This window comes from Natrix helvetica (genome assembly GCF_964273705.1).
Source record: "Natrix helvetica genome assembly, chromosome: 7".
In the NCBI taxonomy this organism is placed as follows: Eukaryota; Metazoa; Chordata; class Lepidosauria; order Squamata; family Natricidae; genus Natrix; species Natrix helvetica.
This window is the reverse complement of record NC_138558.1, coordinates 73,586,844-73,609,663: the sequence shown is the minus strand read 5'-3', so window position 1 is coordinate 73,609,663 and position 22,820 is coordinate 73,586,844. Positions and strand designations below refer to the sequence as shown.

Here is a 22,820-nt window from a genome sequence, read left to right as displayed (position 1 = left end):
TCATTGGGGATGGGTTTTTCAACTGATACGGGGCACAGGGACAGAAAATGTATGTGCCTTTTATCTAAAACGGTCTAATTTTGCAGATGTTTAAGATGCGTCTATTGCAAAGACAATTAGCATCAATCCTGACAGAAATATCCCTTTAGGACACGTTCTGCTGCATTGAATTCTTACCACGTTTCCAATTCCACTCGTGTGCGTCTGCTAAGCAGTCAGCATCAAACTGGTACTGCCCGTTCTTTTGACAAAAATAGTCGTCTGTGCTAAGAATGATCCCACCACAGTTATCCTCAAGCAAAACCCTGTGAAAAATGATAAACACAACTCTCATCTGTTTTTCCCCCAACACGTTCTTCTGGTCTTCTACAAATCATGTGAAAAGAAACCTGGGTATCATTCGTCCTCGTGACTCTCACTATTCAAATCTTCTAGGAAAGAACTACAACCATCTGTGACCGTGTTTTGATGTAGTAAGGGAAGCCATATGTTCATCGGTGGTCATATACTGGGACTATATTGGCCGTAATTTATAGTTTATTTTATTGATTACATTTCTACACTGCCCATCTCGTTTAAGTGATTCTGAGCGGCTTACAATAAAAACATAAAAAGTAGTATCAAGGAATAGAGTAATCTTGGAGGTCTTCTAGTCCAACTCCCTGCTTGGGCAGGAAACCCTAAACCAGGGGTCCTCAAACTTTTTGAATGGGGCGAAAATGGGCCCATTTTTTCTCAAAAAGAGGGCATGCATAGCCTTTAGGAGGCTGGGGCCTGGTGGAGCAATATTGAGCAAAAAATGGCCCATTTTCCGCTCATTTCTGCCCTCCCCAGCTCCCAGGAGCACTCTAGAAGCCTCCTAAAGGCAATGCAAGGCCATTTTGGTGAAGGGGGCAGGGTTTCGGGAGGCCAAAAATGCTGTATTCATGGTATAAGACGCACCCATATTTTCACCCTCTTTTTTGAGGGGAAAAGGTGCGTCTTATACTCGGAAAAATATGGTATTTCCACCAGGGAAAAAGAGCACAAACTTTCTTGCCACTTATCTAACTTCATTACAACAGCAGCTTCAGGCTCCTTAAAATAGGCCATTAAAAAAAGAATAAAACAAACAGGATTTCCTTCAAAATAACTCCTGATCATATGTTTCAGATGACCACACAATAAAGCAGACTGAGAACTGCACCAATTAAGACTGCAACTAAAAACCCCTGTATGGGCACTGAGAGACATTGGAAGCAGGTGGAAGAAGGGGAGAATCAACACACACACACACACACACACACACACACACACAGCCTCCAATGGTGAATTAAGGAGGGATAATGGTCCCTCAGACTGTTGGGGGCGGGATTATAGTTTGAAAAAAAAACATTTTTTATGCACATATCTTCATTTGTAGTGCAAAAAACCATGAAATAATGCAATATTTAAAATGAAGAACAATTTTAACCAATTGAATATACAAATTCAATGGGAAATGTGGGCCTGCTTATTTGGGATTACAGGGCGAAAGGTCTTTTAAGCCTGGAGAATTCACAAACTGATTTGGCTTTTGCCACACTTGTGCACAAAATTGTTCAGCAACCAATTTGGTGGATGTACTTTATATATGGGAAGAATCAAAGCAGTGGGTGAATTCTCCTTCAGGCATTACACTGCGATTGCATTTGAATTAGTGTTAGCCAACTTCAGCTGATTTTGAAAAACCTCGGAGACAATGTCGCCCACAGCTCCTTCCCTAATCACCCACCGGCCCTGGACCACATGGCTGTGAAAAAATCTGACTTTTAAAGCTTTTAACACACTACTTTACAAGGTGACAGCTGCTTTGCAAGCCGGCACCACCCCTTCTCCTACTCACCCACCTCACTGCATCACATGGGTATGAAAAACATCTGAAAGGCTGTTTTTAAAGACTTTTAAAAATCTTTAAAAACAGCCTTTCAGGTGTTTTTCACAGCCATGTGATCCATTAAAAGTCTTTAAAAATCATTAAAAGTCTTAATGACTTTTAAAGACTTGTAATGGATCACATGGCTGTGAAAAACACCTGAAAGGCTGTTTTAAAAGACTTTTAAAGCACTTCTTTACAAGCTGGCAGCTACTTTTCATCCCACCACTCCATGGGCCGGATACTTTGCATTGGTGGGCCGTAGTTTGAGGATGCCTGCCCTAAACCATTTCAGACAAATTGTTGTCCAACCTCTTCTTAAAGACTTCCAGTGTTGGAGCATTCACAACTTCTGGAGGCAAGTTGCTCTATTGATTAATTGTTTCCACTGTCAGGAAATTTCTCTTTAGTTCTAGGTTGCTTCTCTCCGTGATTAGTTTCCATCCATTGCTTCTTGTCCTGCCTTCAGGTGCTTTGGAAAATAGTTTGACTCCCTCTTCTTTGTGGCAACCCCTGAGATATTGGAAGACTGCTATCATGTCACCCCTAGTCCTTCTTTTCATCAAACTAGACATACCCAGTTCCTGCAACCGTTCTTCATATGTTTTAGTCTCCAGTCCCCTAATCATCTTGGCTGCTCTTCTCTGCACTTTCTAGAGTCTCCACATCTTTTTTTACATTGTGGCGACCACAACTGGATGCAGGATTCCAAGTGTGGTCTTACCAAGGCCTTATAAAGTGGTATTAAGTATTCACGCGATCTTGATTCTATTCACTCTGTTAATGAAATATCCAGATATATACATCTGGATATCAGGAGCATATTGAGGATATGCTCCTGACCGTCCGTCCTTACGGAATGACTCCTCATTCCGTAATGACGGACGATCTCAGCCAGCAACTTTGTGTAGGTGCTAATAAGGAGTGAGGACAGCCACACAGCACTCCCACACGCTACGGTCTGACAAAAATCAGCAAAATATTGTGCCTCTCCCCGTCACTATCCAGGCCTGAAACCTACCTGAAAGTGGCCCAGGTATGACTAGGGGTTCCTCCGCCCACTCTGGTGTTGCAGATATCCTACGAACAACTCAGGGGTCACACTTGGCTGCCATCATGTCACAGACAAACTAAAAGACCTTGCAAAAGATGGTCAGGAAATCCAGCAATCATTTTAAAATTGCATGCTGTGCGTTAACAGGCCACGCTTCTTACTCGAGAGTTAATCACGAACTGAAGGGGATCCCTGGCTTCTACACTGAGTAAATCAGGGGTGTCCAAACTTGGGAACTTTAAGACTTGTGGACTTCAACTCCCAGAATTCCCCAGCCAGCATGGCTGGCTGGGGAATTCTGGGAGTTGAAGTCCACAAGTCTTAAAGTTCCCAAGTTTGGACACCCCTGGAGTAAATGAATAGAGAGAGCTATGAGTTGAGACCACACTTGAGCCCAACATTTCTGTTGCTAAGCGAGACATTTGTTAAGCGAGTTTTGCAGAATTTTATGAAACTAATAAAAACTTTGTTACTGTTGTTAAGTGAATCACTGTAAGTTGTTAAGTTATTAACATGGTTGTTAAACGGTTCTGGCTTCCCCATTGACTTTGCTTGTCAGAAGGTCGCAAAAAGGGGATCACATGACCCCATGACACTGCAACCATCGTGAGTACAAGTCAGTTGCCAAGTGTCCAGGTTTTAATAGCCATAGAGCTTAGACTTATATACCGCTTCACAGCCCACTTTAAGCGGTTTTACAGATTCAGACTCTTTCCCCCAACAATCTGGCTCCTCATTTGACCGACCTCGGAAGGATGGAAGGCTGAGTCAACCTTGAGCCGGTCAGGATCGAACTGCTGGCAGTCCGCAGAATTAGCCTGCAATACTGCATTCTAACCACTGGGAGAGAGGGAGGGAGGGGGGAAAGGAAGGAAGAGGCAGGCAATAGCACAGACTTATATACCGCAGTGCTTATAGCCCTCTCTAAGCGGTTTACAGAGTCAGCCTCTTGCCCTCAATAATCTGGCTCCTCATTTTACCGACCTCAGAAGGATGGAAGGCTGAGTCAGCCAGGATCAAACTACTGGTGGTGGGCAGAATCAGCCTGCAATACTGTATTCCAACCACTGCACCATCATGGCTCTTGATCACATGACCATGGAGAGACTGCAACAGTTGTGCGAAAAATGGTTATTAAGTCACTTTTTCAGGTGCCCTTGTAACTTTGAACGGTCACCAAATGAGCTGCTGTTGAGGACTACCTGCATATGGTCGGAAGGGAATCTGGCATACTGGTAGAATTTAACGAGGGGCCTGTGCGCGAGCAAGAAAAAAAACGTCCCATTTCTGAATCTTTTGTACGTAGAACCTACCTTGCCAAATAGGATTTGCCCGATCCCGGAAGCCCTCGAAGGAGAACCAGAACGTGACCTGCAAAGGTCATCCTGTTCGTTACGTGAGTCCCAGGCAGTTGGGGGACTTGAGGAAAATGCTGTCTTTGTCGCCCGTTTTTATTCCCACATCTCTTGGGCACAACATCCCAGGATGTTGAAACTTCCGGAGGGAAAAAGCTCTTTTCTTGACTCCTCCCATCCAAAGCCGGTCTCCATTTCCTGGGACTGATTGCGATGGGAGTCACAAAGCTGTGATTTCTACATGGGGATTCGAAAGCAGGATAAAAATTAAGCTGCTGAGGGTATTTCTGAAACAGGGAAAAGGGCGAACTCCACGTTCGCTGAGAAGGATTGGTCTCCTTTGACAAAGGTGCTGATTTCGCACTGGATCCCATGCACAGGTCAGGAACGCAAAATTGTTTCAGATTATGACAGAAAGTCACGATGTTTTCTTGCTCCTCAGCCGCCCGTGAAGAAGCGTGAGAATTAGAGAAGGCATTTGTCTCTATTTTTGCATAAACCTGATGGTGTTGAGCAGTGAGGGTGCTTACTGTCTTAAAGTCAAACAAGACATTGTGCATTTGATGTGGCTCAGTGTAAGACTCTGCCTTGTCGGTTAATGTCGCCGTTTCCGAAACTGCACCGCTGTCGAGTACAACTTCTGGCAAGCTGCAATTCTCTGGGTTTTGGGTCAAAATATCCTTCATCTCAATCTCGGATATGGACATCGACTCAGCTGCTTCATTATAACTTGGTTTCAAGGCTGGGAACCAGTTTTCTATTGCTGTTCCATTGGGTTCGATAGATAATTCAGTGCAATTGGAATTGTTGTGGTCCCAAGTCAGAGTCAGGCTACCTGAGAGACGATCCTTTTCTGACTCATTGGCTTCACTTTTTTGACTGCCTTCCTCAAGAGAATTCTCTATCAAGGGTGCCAGGTCTTCAGAGGACGAGGGCTGCTGCCATTCTTTGCCACGCTTTGCAATTGCAGTAGTATCATTGCCCTCAAGTTCGTGAGTACTACGGCTTGAGTTAGTTTCACCAACTAGCAGTGCGGACAGGGAATCAAAACCTGAGTCTTTGGATGGACAGACTGTATCCTTCGCCGCTGTGGACAATTCCAGTAGATAATCCATAGTCTCTTCCACTAGTAAAAACAGAAGAAAGGACACAATTACTTTACTAAGCTTATTCCCATATTCTGAACGTCAACTTCAGTAGCACTGCAGAAATAAACAAGGCAGCGAATTTTCATTTTGAAGATTACCTGGGTCTCCGTCTGCCTTGCAGCGACCTTTGCCCTCTCTTCAAAAAAAGACTGGTTAAAGGACGCTCTTCATAGATTCAGCTACCTAGGGGGCCAAAGAGCTGGGCCTTGAACTAACAGGGAGAACTCCAAGCAAGCAAGTTTTTTTAAAAAAATTATAATGCTGGATCTAAATATTGTGTCTACACTTAAACATGAATTTTGAGTTATGGGTGCAAAACCATCGGTTAGGTGCAACTTGAAAAGAAAATCTCAACTATTATATTAAGTTAACGACTTGTCAAATATTCATGTGTATTTAATAAATAAAGAAAAACGAAGAGAGCTAAAATGTCTTTTTAACAAACAAAGCAAGGTAAATAGAGTAATGCAATACTTTGCACTGAAAATCTTGTTTTATTGTAAACTGGCCAGAGTCACTCAAATGAGATGGGCAATACCCTGTTTCCCTGAAAATAAGACCTCCTCGGAAATATTGCCAGTGACGACGCTCATCGCCTCCTGCACCTCAAAAATAATAAGACCTCCCCGAAAATAAGGCCAAGTGCTTATTTTTTTTGGGGGGGGGGTCAAAAGAAAATAAGACCTGGTCTTATTTTTGGGGAAACACGGTATAGAAATTTGATAGATAGATAGATAAATAAAAGCATTAAAAATGTGGATTCTATGATGTCATTGGGAAGAGTTCTTATGTCTGGTTTGGCTTTGCAACCCAACAAGACAGACACAGACTTCAGAGGATACTTAGAACTGCAGAAAAAACAATGGCTACCAACCTGCCTTCCATCGAGGACCTGTACACTGCACGAGTCAAAAAGAGGGCCGTGAAAATATCTACAGACTCATCATATCCTGGACAAAAACAGTTTCAACTCCTACCCTCAAAACGACGCTATAGAGCACTGCACAACAGAACAACTAGACACAAGGACAGTTTTTCCCCAAATGCCATCACTCTGCTAAACAAATAGTTCCCACAACACTGTCAAATTATCTACTAAGAATGTATTACTATTATTCTTCTCTTCCTTCCTAGTATCTATCTCTTCCCACTTATGACTATAAACTTGTTGCTTGTATCTTTACGATTTATATTGTTTTATTTGTTTCCTAGTACGATTTGATAGCTTATTAGTAACCTTGACTATCACTAGGTGTTGTATCTTATGATTCTTGATGAATGTATATTATTATCCTTATGTACACTGAGAGCATATGCACAAAGACAAATTCCTTGTGTTCTCAGCTTCCTTCAAAGTCGGCGATCACTGGGGCAGAAGAACAGCTGGAGCCTGTTCCCAGTGTGCGCATGCGCAGAGCTGCCAGACAAAGGGAACAGCTAAACAACAAGGGTCGACTTGGGAGTAAGGCCACAGGTGGACGATGAACGGCCCCTCCCAGAGGAAATAAAAGAGGAGCGAAAGGGGAGTGGAGTTTGCAGGAGACCATTAGTTCCCTTAATTGGTTCGTGACTCTCTGAGACTCCTTGCCAGGTTTTGCAGAGATCGGCCTGGCAGCTCTCCAAGCCAGAGAAGGTCTGTGACTGTAAATCCTCCCTTGAAAGACTTTGCTGGAGGTGAAGGAGCAGAATTCACAGGAAATTCATAATAGGTTTTTTTGTCGGGACCAGGAGTTTGCTTCATGCTCTTGCAAAGCCTCGGTCAGAACAGGTTGGAGGCTAATCTCCCTTTCTCCATCAACTAATCCTGAGGTCTCCTTAGACAAGGCATTGGCTTGGCTGAAAGTTCAAAAGCAGAAGGCAAAAGGCAAATCGACAGAAAAATGCAAAAAAAACCAAAACCAACCCAACCCAAAGAAGAGGTCGAAGAGGTCCCAGTGACTCGATAGAATACAGGAAGTCCTCAACTTACAACAGTTCTTTTAATGACCACACTGAAAAGTGCTGTTACAACAGCCATGCTCTTACAACAGCACTGATAAAGGTGACTGTTTTTCAGTTACAACCTTTGCCGCATCCCCACAATCATACAATCAAAATTCAGACGATTGGCCACTGGTTCATAATTATGACGGCTGCAGCGTCCCCGGGGTTATGTGATCCCCTATTGCGACCTTCGGACAAGCAAAGTCAACGGAGAAGCCAGATTTGCTTAGCGACCGGGGCTACTAACCTATCAACGGCAGCGATTCGCTTAACAACGGTGGCAGGAAATGTCGTGAAATGGGACAAAGGTCACTTAAGAAATTCTCACTTAGCAACACAGATTTCAGGCTCAATTGTGGCCGTTAAGTCGAGGACTACCTGTATTTTCTGGAGCTGGAATTGTTCCCTCGAACAAGCACAAATGTCAACATCCTTTTTTTTTAGACCCTTTATAAAGTGAGTGGGAGGGAGGGAAATATCGACTTTAAGCTGGCTTTTGCTGTCGGAAAAGGACAGGATTGACAGACATTGATTTGATTTACCTCTGAAATCACATTCAGACAGCATCATGTAGATGACAGTCGGATCCAGGTCCGAGAACATTTCGGAAAGTCCGCTAAAAAGTTTTTCTTTATTGATCTCATGTAACGAAGCTGGTGAGGACGAGGCGTCGGTAGCACAAACCCTCTCTGGATTTGCATTTTTTCTCGATGGGCTCATGCCAAGGTTTTTCTTTTTCTTTGGCATTTTCTTTTCCAAAATGCAAATTGCCTTGGAGTTACTCTACCCGCACGACAGTGCTTGCATCAAGAACGAGACACTTTCAGGCCACATGTTCGGGTCGAGAGCAGCAACCTAGAAAGGAGAGATGGAGTAAAGTATTTTTAGAAGCTGCCACTAAATCCTGAAGTCAGATCGAATGTTTCTCCCCCACCGCGCTTTCTAGCAGGCTCAAAAAAGTGGAATTCTTTAGGCTTTAAACTAAAAAAGTTTTATTACAAATGGACAGAAAATATAAACACAGTATTAAAGCAAAAAAACAAAAAAAGGATAATGGTTGAATATTCAAGCAGTAATTTTGTTTGAATCTAAAGTACTCAAACATCTTTAAAAATCATATAACAAAATGTAATGTTTACATATGAAATGTTTAAGGTTGAAAGCAGGGGAAAATGCTTTGTATAAGCAATCAAACAGATAAACATGATTTGACTATTTATTCTTCAATGGTACAATTAAGTCTTGATATTATCAATACTGCATTTTTATTTATTTATTACTACCGATAACCCGGTGTTGCCTGGGTATTTATTTATAGGGGGGAAATGTCTGCACCAAACATAATTTCTAATGTTGGATATACCTCTTATCAGAGGGAGCCCCTTTTAGGAGTACGGTGAAGCTGTTACCATGGCAACTCTACTGCGCTGCACAGTATAAGCCATTTTACGGCAGTACATTAGAAGCCACTTTAAGGCACTACAGGCTGCATATTAACAGGACAGACACCCTGAGAGGTTTTAGGGGTGCCTTACCCCCACAGTATTTGTTTCCAGAGAATAAGTCATCTGTGTACCAAGTTTGGTTGAAATTGCTTGAGGTGTTCCAGAGTTATCTTGGAATATATGTACATACAGCCTTTTTTATTAGATTAAAAAAGATTAATTATTATTATATAGATTATATACAATAATACAAATAAATTATATATATATTTATAAATCGCCAAGATATTCTCAATCTTACACGGGAAAAGACCCGAATATGAACACACACACACACACACACAAGCCAATCTCCCAGTTCAATAGAACTCTGGACAGTTTACAATTCAGGAATATGTTACCAGCAGAACAAAAATCTATTACATGTTGCAAAACAAATACTGTAAAGAGTTAATTGCCAAGATGGTCTCTTAAGAAGGGCAGATTTATGTCAGATAAAATATTTCACATGATTGATTTCTAGGAAGAGAGGGAGAAGAGCAATTTGATGTACTTTAGCACAAAAGGATTTTAAAAATTAGAAAATGAAGAAAGGTCAGTATCAGCCAACATCCACCCAAATTGTAAAAGGACTCAAATCAAGATAGCTGATAAGACAAGTTTAAAGTTATCTACGATATCACATGTAATAACATACAAGTCCTTAAAGCACACGTGATAAAAATTAAAAAACAGTGATTAATCCTTGTGAAAAATTAGACAAGACCCCTTACACACACACACACACACACACACACACACACACAACATAGCAGGACAAAATAACAGCTCTTATGTTATGCCCCTATATAGATAGTCTTCCAATTACAACCATCATTGGAACTAGAATTCCCACTAAGCAAAGTGGCTGTTGAGTCATGCCTGATTTTACAACTGTTTTTGCCACGGTTGTTAAAGAAGTCACTACAGTTGTTAAGTGACTTATGTGGTCATTAAGCAAATCTGGCTTCCCCCACTGACTTTGCTTGTCGGAAGCCTCTGGTCATAATCGATCACATGACCTAGGACCCTGAAAGTGGCCGAATTTGATCACATGACCAAGGGCATGCTGTCATGGTCATAAATCAGTTGTAACTTTGAATCATTGCTAAACAAATGGTTTTCAGTCAAGGGCTCCTCCACCTGCCCACTTATCCCACAGGTTCTGTTGCTTTTTTATTATAATGGGGGGGGGGGGGAAGAGTGCAGCACCAGTTTAATTAAAAGATGAAGAGAGATCAAGCGGCATCAGATAATTATGTTAAGACTCATTTAATTCTTGGCAAACTCACGCATCTCATTTTTACTTAATGATTTTGCAACAGGAAAATCTGCAGAAGGTTTTTTTGGGGTAAGAATGTCAGACTTCTCCGTGAATTGTCACAGGGATGGGATGGGAAAAGCTGGATATTTAAAATCCTCATCCAGGGTAGAACTAGATCTGGAAAGTGGGCTTAATTTTGCTGTTCTCCTTCAAAAATACCAAAACACAGTATAAACATTCACAAAATAATTTCTTGCTCATTTATTTCCCTCCTCATTTTTATTGAAATCACATCAGCATTCATTCATAATCAGCACTGAATTTCCTTCCTCAACAACAACAAAGGTATAGTCACACCTGTAATGTTCGCTAGTTTTGGTTCCATGTGTTTCTATTCACTCTTAGGCTCCAATGATTTATTTCAGGTATTCCCAGTTGAAATGCATAGATCGGAATTGCTTCTCCTTAACAAATGATTTTGTGTATCTTTGTTTTTAGCTGTATTTGTTCATTTGTATGATGGATTGGTGTACATTAAGAAAAATCAATGTAGTTAAAAATCGGGAGCATTCCTGGAATTATAAAAATAACAAATCCATTAGGGTTTGATGGGAGGCACATGTCAATTTTTGATAACATTAAAAAAAACCAATGCAGCTCATTCAGTGACCGTTCGAAGTTACAACAGCAATGAAAAAAGGGGTTTTTCACACTTATGACTGTTGCAGCATTCCCATGGTCATATGATTTACATTTGGATGCTCGGCAACTGGTTCGTATTTATGACTGTTGCATGTTCTGCAACCCCCTTGGAAGCAAAGTCAATAGGGCAGGGGTGTCCAAACTTGGGAACTTTAAGACTTGTGGACTTCAACTCCCAGAATTCCCCAGCCAGCATGGCTGGCTGGGGAATTCTGGGAGTTGAAGTCCACAAGTCTTAAAGTTCCCAAGTTTGGACACCCCTGCAATAGGGAGACAGATTCACTTAACAACCGTGTTACTAATTTAACAAGTGCAGTGATTCGCTTATCAAGTGCTTAACAAGTGCAGTGATTCGCTTAACAAATTTCTCAGCACGATAAATTTTGGGCTCAATTGTAGTCCTAAGTCGAGGAGTACTTGTAAAAGAATTTCAAGTGCTATTATAAAGGTATTTTTTAAAATAATGTTCAATACATTCCAGAAAAATTGCTCCTCTAGTTTCTTTTCTTCTTCAAATATAGATCAAAAAGAACTGTCTGTCTCCCTTGAATTCAGTGTGATTGTTTAAAGATTTTCAAACAGTTGCAAAATATATGCTACTAGCTGATAACTCGGCGTTGCTCGGGTATTTATTTATAGGGGGAAAAGTCTGGACCAAACTTCTAATGTTGGATTTTCTCCCTTACCAGAGGGAGCCCCCTTGTGAAGCCGTTACCATGGCCACTGCGCTGTACAGTAGAAGTAATATTTTGGCAGTATAGTAGAAGCCATTTAAAGGCACAACAGGCTGCATCTTAACAGAATACACACTCCGAGGGGTGTTAGGAGTGTCTTACCCTCACAGTATTTGTTTCCAGAGAGTACGTCATCTGTGTACCAAGTTTGGTTGAAATTGCTTCAGGCGTTCCAGAATTATGCTGGAAGATATATACACAGACAGCCATTTAAGGCAAACTTTTTCTTCAAATACTGTTAACTCTAGAGACACTTACAATTCCTAGATAAACATTAATGGATAATTGAAGATTTATATATCATTTTCATTTTGGGTATTTGCTAAAGAAACCTCTGGTGTAACTTCAGGAAAATTTGCTGGGCTTACAAATTTTCTTTTAAAAAAGTATTTTATCTCTAAATATGTTGTATATATCCCTTTGAACAAGTCTTATATTTCAACTGCCGTAATATATGAAACAGGCACGGGCAATATGATTGAATGAGAAACGCCCATGTTGCTTGTTACATCAATGTAACCTTTAATTAACTCTTATACACTGTTAATTTGCTCAATAGCCTTTGAGGCATTTGGGGACCAGGAAGAACAGAATTACTAAGAAGAAATGAGTCATAGTCTAATTTTAAAAACAGTGAGAAAAGCTGTTGTGTTTTTACGCAATGCCCAGTTCTTTGTCATCATTTTCCAGGTTGACTGTAAGAAATAGGACAAAATTTCTGATATTGAAAGTTTAAGCATGCAGTGTATATTGTAACAATCTCCCTGAAGCTGCTTTATTTGATATTAATTTAAACCACATATTTTGAGTGGGTTTTTTTCCCTTCTCTCTCTTGGATGATAGAAAAGTATTAAGCAGCAGGGACCAAACACAGTTATTATGTCTTTTTAACAGGGTTAAAGATTACATCACAATTTATGATCACAAAAGGGTAGGTTGCAGATGCTTTTAAAAAGAACAGAACTAAAGATAACATTGCTAATCCTTCATTTATTTAATAAGGTTTATGTACTTGCTTTAATCTTCATAGCTCTAATCTAGTGTACACACATCACCAATTTATAAAATAAATAAATATAAAAATAAATAAATATAAAAATAAATAATACATCACATTTATCAGCAAATGTTAATTTATACATAGTGCATTTAGTATATGCAATATAAATAAGTGGCCCCTAAAAGCTCCATTAATAGAGTTACACAGTTTTTCATCTCCTATTTTAAATATTTTTTCAAACCCTAGGATTTCACAATAATTTTATAGGGTTTTATGAAAGGCTAAGGGAAAATAAGCTTGTTTAAAAAGGCGCAGAGTTTAAATTAAAATACTTTATGATAGTTTACTCAACAATCAGTATGCAGACTTTTTGCAGCCTCTGAAATTTCACATTCATTAATTTTATTGGAGAAATTAAGCAAGGTTCTTAAGCATTGACATTCAAAAGCAGAAAGGAGAAAAATTAAACTGTTATTACTTTGGGAGTTTTTAAAACAGATTTCAGAAGAAGAGGGGATTGACTTAAAGAACAGGACAATGACAAACTCTTTCTGTAACACTGTTTAGAAAACTGAATAGATGCCTCCAAAATCCAGCTGGACTACAGAGCTTTTATTGGACTTTTATTTTAATCTGCATAACTACTACGGTCTCATTATGATTATTAAACAGATGCCTAGTGGAGATGAACAGATAATAGACAAACTTATTTTCTATCTGAGCTCCAGAAAAAAAGAAAAGAAAATGCAACATTTCCATAGCTGAAAGAAAAACAAAAATCCAGAGTCAAGAACACTAGCATAAAACTTATATTGGAGATGATGGAATGCCGTGTTCAGAAATCTCAAGAATAAGGATATTGAAGACATTACTAAATTACAGTAAATAGCTGGTCCAATTTTGGTACAAGAGGAAAGAACTTTTCCATGCCAATTTCACTCTAAAAGCAAAGTAACGACAAAAATAAATAAATATGCTGCACTATAATTACAAATAGTACTGGTATAGAATAGATAGTCCTCGACTTACGACCACAACTGAGTCCACCACTTCTGTTGTTAAGTGAGACATTTGTCAAGTGAGTTTCCCCCCATTTTACAACCTTTCTTGCCATAGTTGTTAAGTGAATCACTGCAGTTGTTAAATTGGTAGTACAGTTGTTAAAGTGAATCTGGCTTCCTTATTGATTTTTGCCAGTCAGAAGGTTGCAAAAGGGGATCCCGAGACCCAGGGACACTGCAACCGTCATAAATACGAGTCAGAGGCCAAGCGTGTGAATTTTGACCATGAAGATGCTGCAAGGGTCGTTAAGTGAGAAAAACGGTCCTAAGTCACTTTTTTTCAGTGCCGTTGTAACTTGGAACGATCACTAAGCAAAAGATTGTAAATTGAAGGCTACCTGTATTATTTTTTAATGTTATCCAAAGTTGGCCCGTGCCTCCCATCAAACCATAAATGAAATTATTGTTATTTTTTAATAATTCCCGGAACGCTTACTTTTAACTACAGGTAGTCCTCGTCTTACGACCACAATTCAGCCCAACAGTTCGGTTGTTAAGCGAAGACACTTGTTAAGTGCATTTTTCTCCATTTTACAACCATTCTTGCCACTGTCGTTAAGCGAATCACTGCAGCTGATAAGTCAGTAACCCGGCTGTTAAGTGAATCTGGCTTCCCCGTTGACTTTTACTGTCAAAAGGTTTCAAAAGGGGATCACCTGACTTTGGGACACCCCATCGGTCGTAAGTATGAGTCAGTTGCCAAGCATCTTAATTTTGACATGATTCTGCAAATGTCACAACTGTGGAGAAAAAAAACAAGTTACAGGTCCCCTTCCCCTTGCCTGCCGTTGTAACTCTGAACGGTCACTAAACAAACGGCTGTAAGTTGAGGGCTACCTGCAAATTGATTTTTCTTACTGTGTGTACCCCAATGCATCCTAACAATGGACGGTCACTAAACGAACGGTTGTAAGCCGAGGACCGCCTTGGGGGGGGCAGATCGACCTTTCCCACAAAAGGGGGGAAAAGAGAGGACCCATTGGGGGGGGGGGGGAGGAGGCGGCCCAAAACCGGGGATCGATCCATAAAAAGAAATAAATAAAAATAAAAGCAGGCAGGGCGCCCTTGGGGCGGGTGGTGGGGGGGGTGAAGTTAGTTAATCCTGAGGGGAGACGGGCCCTTCACCACCTCGAGGGGCTTTCGGGGAGGGGGATTGAGGAGAAGGGGGGGTCTCGGACCTTCCTTTTTATGAGGCGGGCCAACGTTTCGGGGCCGCCGCGGAGAAGCCAAGCGAAGCGGCCTCACTTTTGGCGGGAAAACACAGGCGCCGCCATTGAGGGCGCCTCCTTTCCTTCCCCCCCCCCCCCCTCAGCCCCTCCGGCCTTCTCTGAGGGCCGCGGCCTCCCCTTACCTCGCCGCCAGGTCCGCCTCCTTCCGCAGGGCAGGCCCGGCCTCAGCGGCGGCAACGGCAGCATTTCCCGGCCGAGGAGGAGGAGGAGCAGCCGGGGAGGCCCGAGCGCGCCAGCGAAGGAGGAGCTGCCGCCGCCCTCGCCGCCTCTCCCTCCCAGGCCCTCCGCTGGCAGGCAGGCCTGGCGGAGTCCACGCGGAGGCAGGCCCTGAGCGAGCCGCCTCCGGCGATCCGCCGTTCGGGCTTCTCGCCAACGAAGGACAGGAGGGCGGCGGAGAGAGCTGCCTTTCCGGGCTCCGGCGCGGCTGACGTCTCGGGAGTTTTGCAGGTCGGGATGCGGGAGCCCATCAGGGAGAAGATGGATAGGCCGGGGCTGGTGGTTCATTTGCATTACTCACGTAGGCAATATCATCGAGGGATAGGAAGGAGTGGGGTTTGGGGAAGAGGAGGAGGAGGATAGAAGAAGGAGAAGGAGAAGAATAAGAAGAATTTAACAGTAAGAGTGTCGCAGAAATGAGACCAAAGCAGCTCTTTGTCGAAGGGTTTATGGCGCAAGGTTCAGCAGCCATAGCTCAAGCAGAATCTGAACCCCGAAGGGCAGTTGGTTACAGAGTTTTATACTTTTATCAGGCAGGATATTGATCCTTCTCCTAAATCAGGGGTGTCCAAACTTGGGAACTTTAAGACTTGTGGACTTCAACTCCCAGAATTCCCCAGCCAGCCATGCATGGCTGGCTGGGGAATTCTGGGAGTTGAAGTCCACAAGTCTTAAAGTTCCCAAGTTTGGACACCCCTGTCCTAAATGCACATTCTTCCCGTGTCACGTATGCCTTGTACACATTAACCCTAGTGACAGGATATCTGGATTGCCTTATATGAGGATAGAATAATACCAATTTCCTAGCTAGACCTGGTCAGCTAGATAAGGGATTTAATCCCCTGTGGAATGGAGAAGGCTGGTGGCATTCTTGTCCACCTTAACTTTACATCTTATGTTAACCCTTTAATAGAGTTGGAAGGGACCTTGGAGGTCATCTAGTCCAACCCTCTGCTCACACAGGAGATCTGTACTAGGGATGCCCAACTGTGGACCTTTCTGATCGACAAGCTCGGTGTCTTAACCACTGAGCCACCTAGTCAGGGAAAAGAAGAAGAAGAGGACAAAGGCGGAGAAGAAAGAAAGAATGAAAGGAGAAAGGGAGGAGGAGGAGGAGGAGGAGAAGAAGAAAGGAGGACAACTGTGTCCTTCTTGGTGGTCTCTGAGCTTGGTGGTTTGCTTGTGGACATTACCCAAACTCGGCAACATTATCAAGTGCTAAGAGGGAGTGGGATTTGGGGAGAGGAGGAGGAGGATAGAAGGAGGAGAAGAACTGAAAAAAAGGAGAAGAGGAGGAAGGAGGACAGCTGTGGGCTCCTTGGTGGTTTCTGTGCTTCGTGGTTTGCTTGTGGACATTGTGGACCCAAACTTTGCAACGTCATCAAGTGCTAAGAGGGAGTGGGGTTTGGAGAGAGGAGGAGGAGGACGAAGATGAGGAGTAGAAGAACAGAAACGGAGGAGCACTGCGGAGTCCTTGAGGGTCTCTGGGCTTGGTGGTTTGTTTGCGGACATTACCCAAACTAGCCAACATTACTGGTGCTAGGTAGGAGAGGTAGAGAGGCCCCATCCACTGCTTCCAAACTTGGGAAACAAAAGTGGGACGTCAATCTAACGAAATCATTTTGGATGTGCAACTGAGGACTGTTAAAAATCCAGAGCTCCCCAGTCTGGGTCCTTGGTGCTCCCTGAGCTTGGTGGCTTCCTTGCAGATGTTTCATTACCCAAGTAGAAAACACCATCAGTTCTAGTAAAGAATGGGATTAGCCTCAGTTTATATTGTACTAGTAAGGAGTGGGGGTTGGTCTCATTTTTTTTATTATAAATAGGTTATAATACAAACCCCACTTCTTACTAGCACTGATGATGTTACCTAGTTTTGTCATTAAACGTTTACAAGAAAGCAACTGAGTTCAGAGAACACCAAGGACCACAAACAGCAATTTTGGCAAAACAGCAATTTTGTGGGGTGTTTGGGGTGAGAGGATTACCCCCAAGTCAAAAGTCCCTCAGTGAACTTACAAGACCAAGGGTGGACTTCTCTTTGGCTCTGTCCTTGGTGCCGGTGCAAACACCACAGTCACTGCGCCACACCCACAAGTTGCATGTATTTTCCAGCTCTTATTCTGCAACAAAGGAATAATTCAGTCCTGCCAAGAGTTTGATCACAAAGTGAATTAAAAGCCGGATATTTTCAGATTTGCCTGTGGGTGATGATTCAAGGATGCCTCAGCATGCCCACAGAAGGGGTAAAAATAATTAAAACATTCCCTTCAGGTCAAGAGAAGGTTTAGTGTTAAAAGAGCCAAGAATGTGTTTTTTTTTAATGCACTAATTGGTTATAGACATCATAATAATCCTAACTGATAGTGAGGGGAATAAATCAAGTGCATACATAGCACACAAGTGCAGATATGTGCTAGATATGAGAAAGATGCAAAATCACGGTTTTTATAAAGGGCCAACAGAATTAGATAAAATCCTAACAGAAAAAGAAGAAAGATGAATAAAGAAAGTGTATCATTATTTACTGAGTGAAAAGCTAGCAGAGGAATAAGTAAAGGAGACAATGGGCGAAAAATTTTGGTTATGCGATAGAACTAGATAAATGGCAGAAATTGTGGGACAGGAATTATAAATTAGCAATGTCATCTGCATATAAAGAGAATTTATACAAGATGTCTTCTAGATGGCATCTCCCACTGGCGAGGTTGGCAAAGATGTTTAAAGGCAAATCAGCTAAATGTTGGAAGTGCCACCAGATATCTGGATCTTATTATCATACGTGGTAGACATGTGGAGAAGCAAATAAGCATGGGACAAAAATAAAGACTTGGTTGGAAAAGATGATAAAACAACATATTGAGTTTAAATATTTTTGTGGTGGATCTTGCCTGAAACTTATAACAAAGAAAATATATATTTAGTTATTCATGTATTAACAGCAGCTAGAATTGTATTTGCACAATATTGGAAACGTGAAGAGATTCCTACTGAAGAGAAAGTGATTAGGAAAATATTAGAATGTGCAGAAATGAATAGACTAACACCGGCAATTAAGGAGAAGGAATAATGATTATTATATGATATGGGAAGCATTTTACCAATGGTTAGAGAATAAAAAAGAAAATTGGACATAAAGGAAGAAGACAACAAGAATAGAAAATAAATTAAGATAAGAGATAATAAAATGGCAACTGATAACATGAGTATGATGAGAATAATCATGTTTAATGTTATTTTATTTTTATTAGAAGATGTGAAGGAAATAAAGAGTTACACATGGTATAATTGTTCAATGTATATAATTTGTGGAAGGATGTTGCACAGAAATATTTGTACCCAGACAACACACTGCTTAAGGAGAGATGAAATGTTTGTATTTTTTAAAATGGAAAATAAATAACTTTTTTTATAAAAAGGAATGCATACATAGTGTACCAGATTTCTAGAATGATTATCTTTTCATCACATTATTTCATTTTGGGAACAGCAACCTTACACAGAGTTAGTGAGAGCAAGCAAAGAGATTAACCACAAGGGGCAAAAGAAAGGAAATGCTGCTTAATCTATTGTCAGTTAAAATATTATTTTAGCTTAGTATTGTTTCTACCTTGTCTATTATACAGAGAGTCCTTGACTTACAACCAGAAATGAGCCCAAAATTTCTGTTGATAAGTGAAACATGTTAAGTGAATTTTGCCCCATTTTATGACCTTGCCACAATTGTTCAGGGAATCACTGCAGTTGTTTAGTAACATGGTTGTTAAGTGAATCTGGCTTCCCCATTGACTTTGCTTGTAAGGAGGTCGCAAAATGTGATCATCTGACCCCCGAACACTGCAACCATCATAAATATGAACCAGTTACCAAGTGTGCAAATTTTGATCACATGACCAGGGGGATGCTGCAATGGTGGTACCATTGTAACTTTCAGCGTTGACTAAATGAACTGTTGTTAAGTCCAGGACTACTTGTATTGTAAGCCACCCAGAGTGGCTGTATCAGTGAGATGGGAGACATAAGGTAAAGATTCCCCTCGCACATATGTGCTAGTCGTTCCTGACTCTAGGGGGCGGTGCTCATCTTCGTTTCAAAGCCGAAGAGCCAGTGTTGTCCAAAGACGTCTCCGTGGTCATGTGGCCAGCATGACTAAAAGCCAAAGGCGCATGGAAGGCTGTTACCTTCCCACCAAAGGTGGTTCCTATTTTTCTACTTGCATTTTTCTCCTGCTTTCGAACTGCTAGGTTGGCAGAAGCTGGGACAAGTCACGGGAGCTCACTGCGTTATGTGGCGTTAGGGATTTGAACTGCCAAACTGCCGACCTTTCTGATCAACAAGCTCAGCATCTTAGCCACTGAGTCACTGCGTCCCTAAGACTTCTTCTACCACTAATTCATTCAATGCTTTATTTTTTAAATTCTCCCATGTTTTTAAGGTCTAATAAACTTTATTCAAGCATTACTTTCTTCAACTTTTCTTTCCTTTTGAGTTCATTCATTGAATTGACTCCACTAATACAGCAGGGTTTCTGAAGCAGATTGCAGAACCTGGCCAGATTAATATGAGTGCAGGCAGCAGTTCAAATTGGGGCCCAAATTCTTTGAGACCTGCTGTTTAAGGCAGAAATAATAGAAATAATGCAAAATTGATATAAAATGACTGGTGCAAAATGACTTTTTCAAAACGGGTGTAAAATGGCAAATATACATAAGATTGCAATCCCCTTGAGCCTTGACATTATTTTGAAATAAGTATAATGTCAGCTGCTTTCATAAGTTGTACACAGTTGTACACAGTAGGCATTCACATTTCTATTGCATTTCACTAGAATGAAATCCAAAGCACTGCAGAGTCTTAGGAATGGAAGAAGATTGGTATGAGAAGAAGCACTTGCTTATAACTCCAGCTAAACCTGTTTTTTCAGATCCAAAATGCCAAACTAGCTTTCCCTCTTTGAAGTGTGTTCAAAGCTACATATATTTTTTCCCACACAATTAAACTGAAGGCACTGAAATCTAAACCAACGTTCCTACATATCCTTTTTTCGATCTATTTTTAAGGTTTTATACACGTCAGATACTCAGAGAATTGTGAAACTCACAGCCACTTATAAGCTACTAATATAATATAACTAGTAGTGGACATTAATATTAGACACAGTAAGTGAAATATAGTAATATGAAATAGCTAGATGTCATCTAGATAAAGCCTCAGGTAGTGACTACAGTTTTGCTTTAAAAAACATTTAATATATTTATATAGTCACCCTTTTCCAGGCAACTTTGAGAGGCTCCCAATCAAAAATTAAAACACGTAACATTGCTATGACAGTTCTATTTGCATTCAAACTTGCAAATATCTGCATTTTCTCCTCTTCACGTTTGGTTAGCACCCTAAGTAAAAATAATAAATAAGCTGTAAGCCATCCAGAGTATCTTAATAGTGAGGTGGGTGGCATATAAATTTAATTTATTATTTTTATTTATTTTATTAAATTTATAGACCGCCCCCTCTCCCTGAAGGGACTCGGGGCGGTGTACAGACAGAAGCTAAAATACCGTATACACAATAAAAAATATATTAGAAACCCCTTAAAAACAAATTAAATATAGAGTCTGTACCATAATAGTAAAAAATAAAAAACAGCTTAAAAAGTCTACCCCCCGAGATTTAAAATACCGGCCAGGAGGATTGAAGATTAAAACTACGATTGGGCCAGGCCAGCTAATTGGAACAGGTGGGTCTTGAGTTTCTTGCGGAAGGAGCGGAGATCGGTGGTAGTTCTGATGTCGGGGGGAAGGTCATTCCAGAGGGTTGGGCCCATCACAGAGAAGGCCCTACTCCTGGGCGCCGCCCGCTGGCATTGCTTAGTGGACGGCACCCGGAGGAATCCCTCTCTGTGAGAGCGAATTGTGAGAGCGAATAAACAAATAATAAAAGTTACTTTGATACCAGAGTGTGACATACATAATGCTGGCAAAGGTTAGAAACATGGCTGAAATAGCACGACAGTGACATAGGGAAACGGAACAAGGGACGGGTCAATAGCAGGTTCAGTTTAGAATAGAGCAGGTTTAAAAAAAAAGTTCCCATTGACAATGAGTAGAAAATTGTCATTGACCAGTTATGAACAATCTTACTTATGAATAGTAAGCTGTATTTGCCCAGCTCTGCAACCCATTGTGTCCAAGCATCATTATCCTACAACCGGATGTCATACACAGCGCTGATAAGGTTACCGTAATCATGTTTATTGAAATTCGGTCACTTTCACATATTTTTTAAAATACCTTTTTATCCAGTCTTCATTATTTTAACTCAAGGCCGTACCTAATAACTCCTCAAAAAGAAAGATTTTTTTTACTGCAATGCTCTAACAAACTCTGCTACAATTGAAAACACAGCATCCAAAGAACATTCTGTACCTAAATCAGGGGTGTCCAACTTTCACAACTTTTTAAGACCTGTGGACTTCAACTTCCAGAATTCCCCAGGTAGCAAACAGGCTAGGGAATTCTGGGAATTGAAGTCCAGAAATCTTAAAAGTTGCCAAGATTGGCCAAATACCAAGGCAGATTCTCAGTCTCTCCTTTTGGTGCATTTAATTTCTCATAGTGGGAATTTCCCATTACTCCTCTTGAGAGCCAGATAGATACCCTAGTAGATAACCGAATAACAGAAAAATTAAAAGAATAAATGTGATCAATTAAATAAATTCATAATTTTATTTAATTAATAAATCAAGATAAATTAATGCATTAAGAAATAATAAAGTAGATAGATAAAATACTTTATTTGGCCAAGTGTGATTAGATACACAAGGAATTTTGTCTCTTGTGCAGGAGTCTACATGCAAAGCAACAGAACGATAAAATCATCGCGTAATATCAGTAAGAGTGGGTAGTAAAGAAAATAATAAGGATAATACAGCCCTGCTATATGGGCAAATATACACGATAATAATAATACTGCAGGCATACTACATGGATCAAATATACATAACACTGCAGCCATACTACATGGGTAAATATATATAATAATACTGCAGCCATACTATATGGATACATATACATAATAATACTGCAGCCTTGCTACATGGGCAAATATGCATAATAATACTGCAACCATGCTACATGGGTAAATATACACAATAATAATACTGTAGCCATACTACATGGATACATCTACATAATAATACTGCAGCCTTGCTACATGGGTAAAATATACACAGACATTTGACAGCACTATGAGAATTAGTTGAATTAAGATGAATCATGAATTAAGATGGACAGCATATAAACTTAATCAATAAATCTGTCTGAAATATTGGAAATAGTTCATATAGTTCCCAAATAGAACTCCCTACCCACCCCCACCCCCAGCTTTCCTGCAAATAATCTTTTTATTACAGGAGCCAAACTTTCTTATTAGCCTTTTTATTCCTTCTTTATAACCTGGGGAAACTCACCCAGGGCCCCCTTAAAGAGCTTTACTCCGAAGTAAGGGCTTTTCAAGAGGTTTACTCCGAAGTAAGGGCTTTTCAAGAGGTTTACTCCGAAGGGCCCTACAAGAGGTTTACTCAGACGTAAGGGTCTTACAAGAAGTTTACTCCGAAGTAAGGGCCCTACAAGAGGTTTACTCAGAAGTAAAGGCCTTCCAAAAGCTTTACTTCGAAGTAAGGGCCTCCAAGGGGACG

The 22,820-nt window shown here is 40.9% G+C and overlaps 1 protein-coding gene across 4 annotated transcripts in view; it reads right to left on the bottom strand.

The window, feature by feature from the left end:
• The window catches only part of N4BP2 (NEDD4 binding protein 2), a 34,534-nt gene extending 19,377 nt beyond the window's left edge, over positions 1-15,157 (bottom strand). Inside the window, exons 1-5 of one of the 4 annotated variants that reach the window (XM_081958926.1) lie at positions 15,031-15,113; positions 11,721-11,801; positions 7,977-8,289; positions 4,262-5,429; positions 178-305 (exon numbers count right to left, since the gene is read on the bottom strand). In XM_081958926.1, the coding sequence (XP_081815052.1) occupies positions 178-305; positions 4,262-5,429; positions 7,977-8,181 (1,501 nt within the window). In that variant the 5' untranslated portion in view covers positions 8,182-8,289; positions 11,721-11,801; positions 15,031-15,113. Of the gene's footprint in view, positions 1-177; positions 306-4,261; positions 5,430-7,976; positions 8,290-10,539; positions 10,755-11,720; positions 11,802-15,030 lie in introns of those variants that run through there. The other 3 variants (XM_081958925.1, XM_081958927.1, XM_081958924.1) reach the window with 3 other exon arrangements.
• Positions 15,158-22,820: the final 7,663 nt, after the last annotated feature.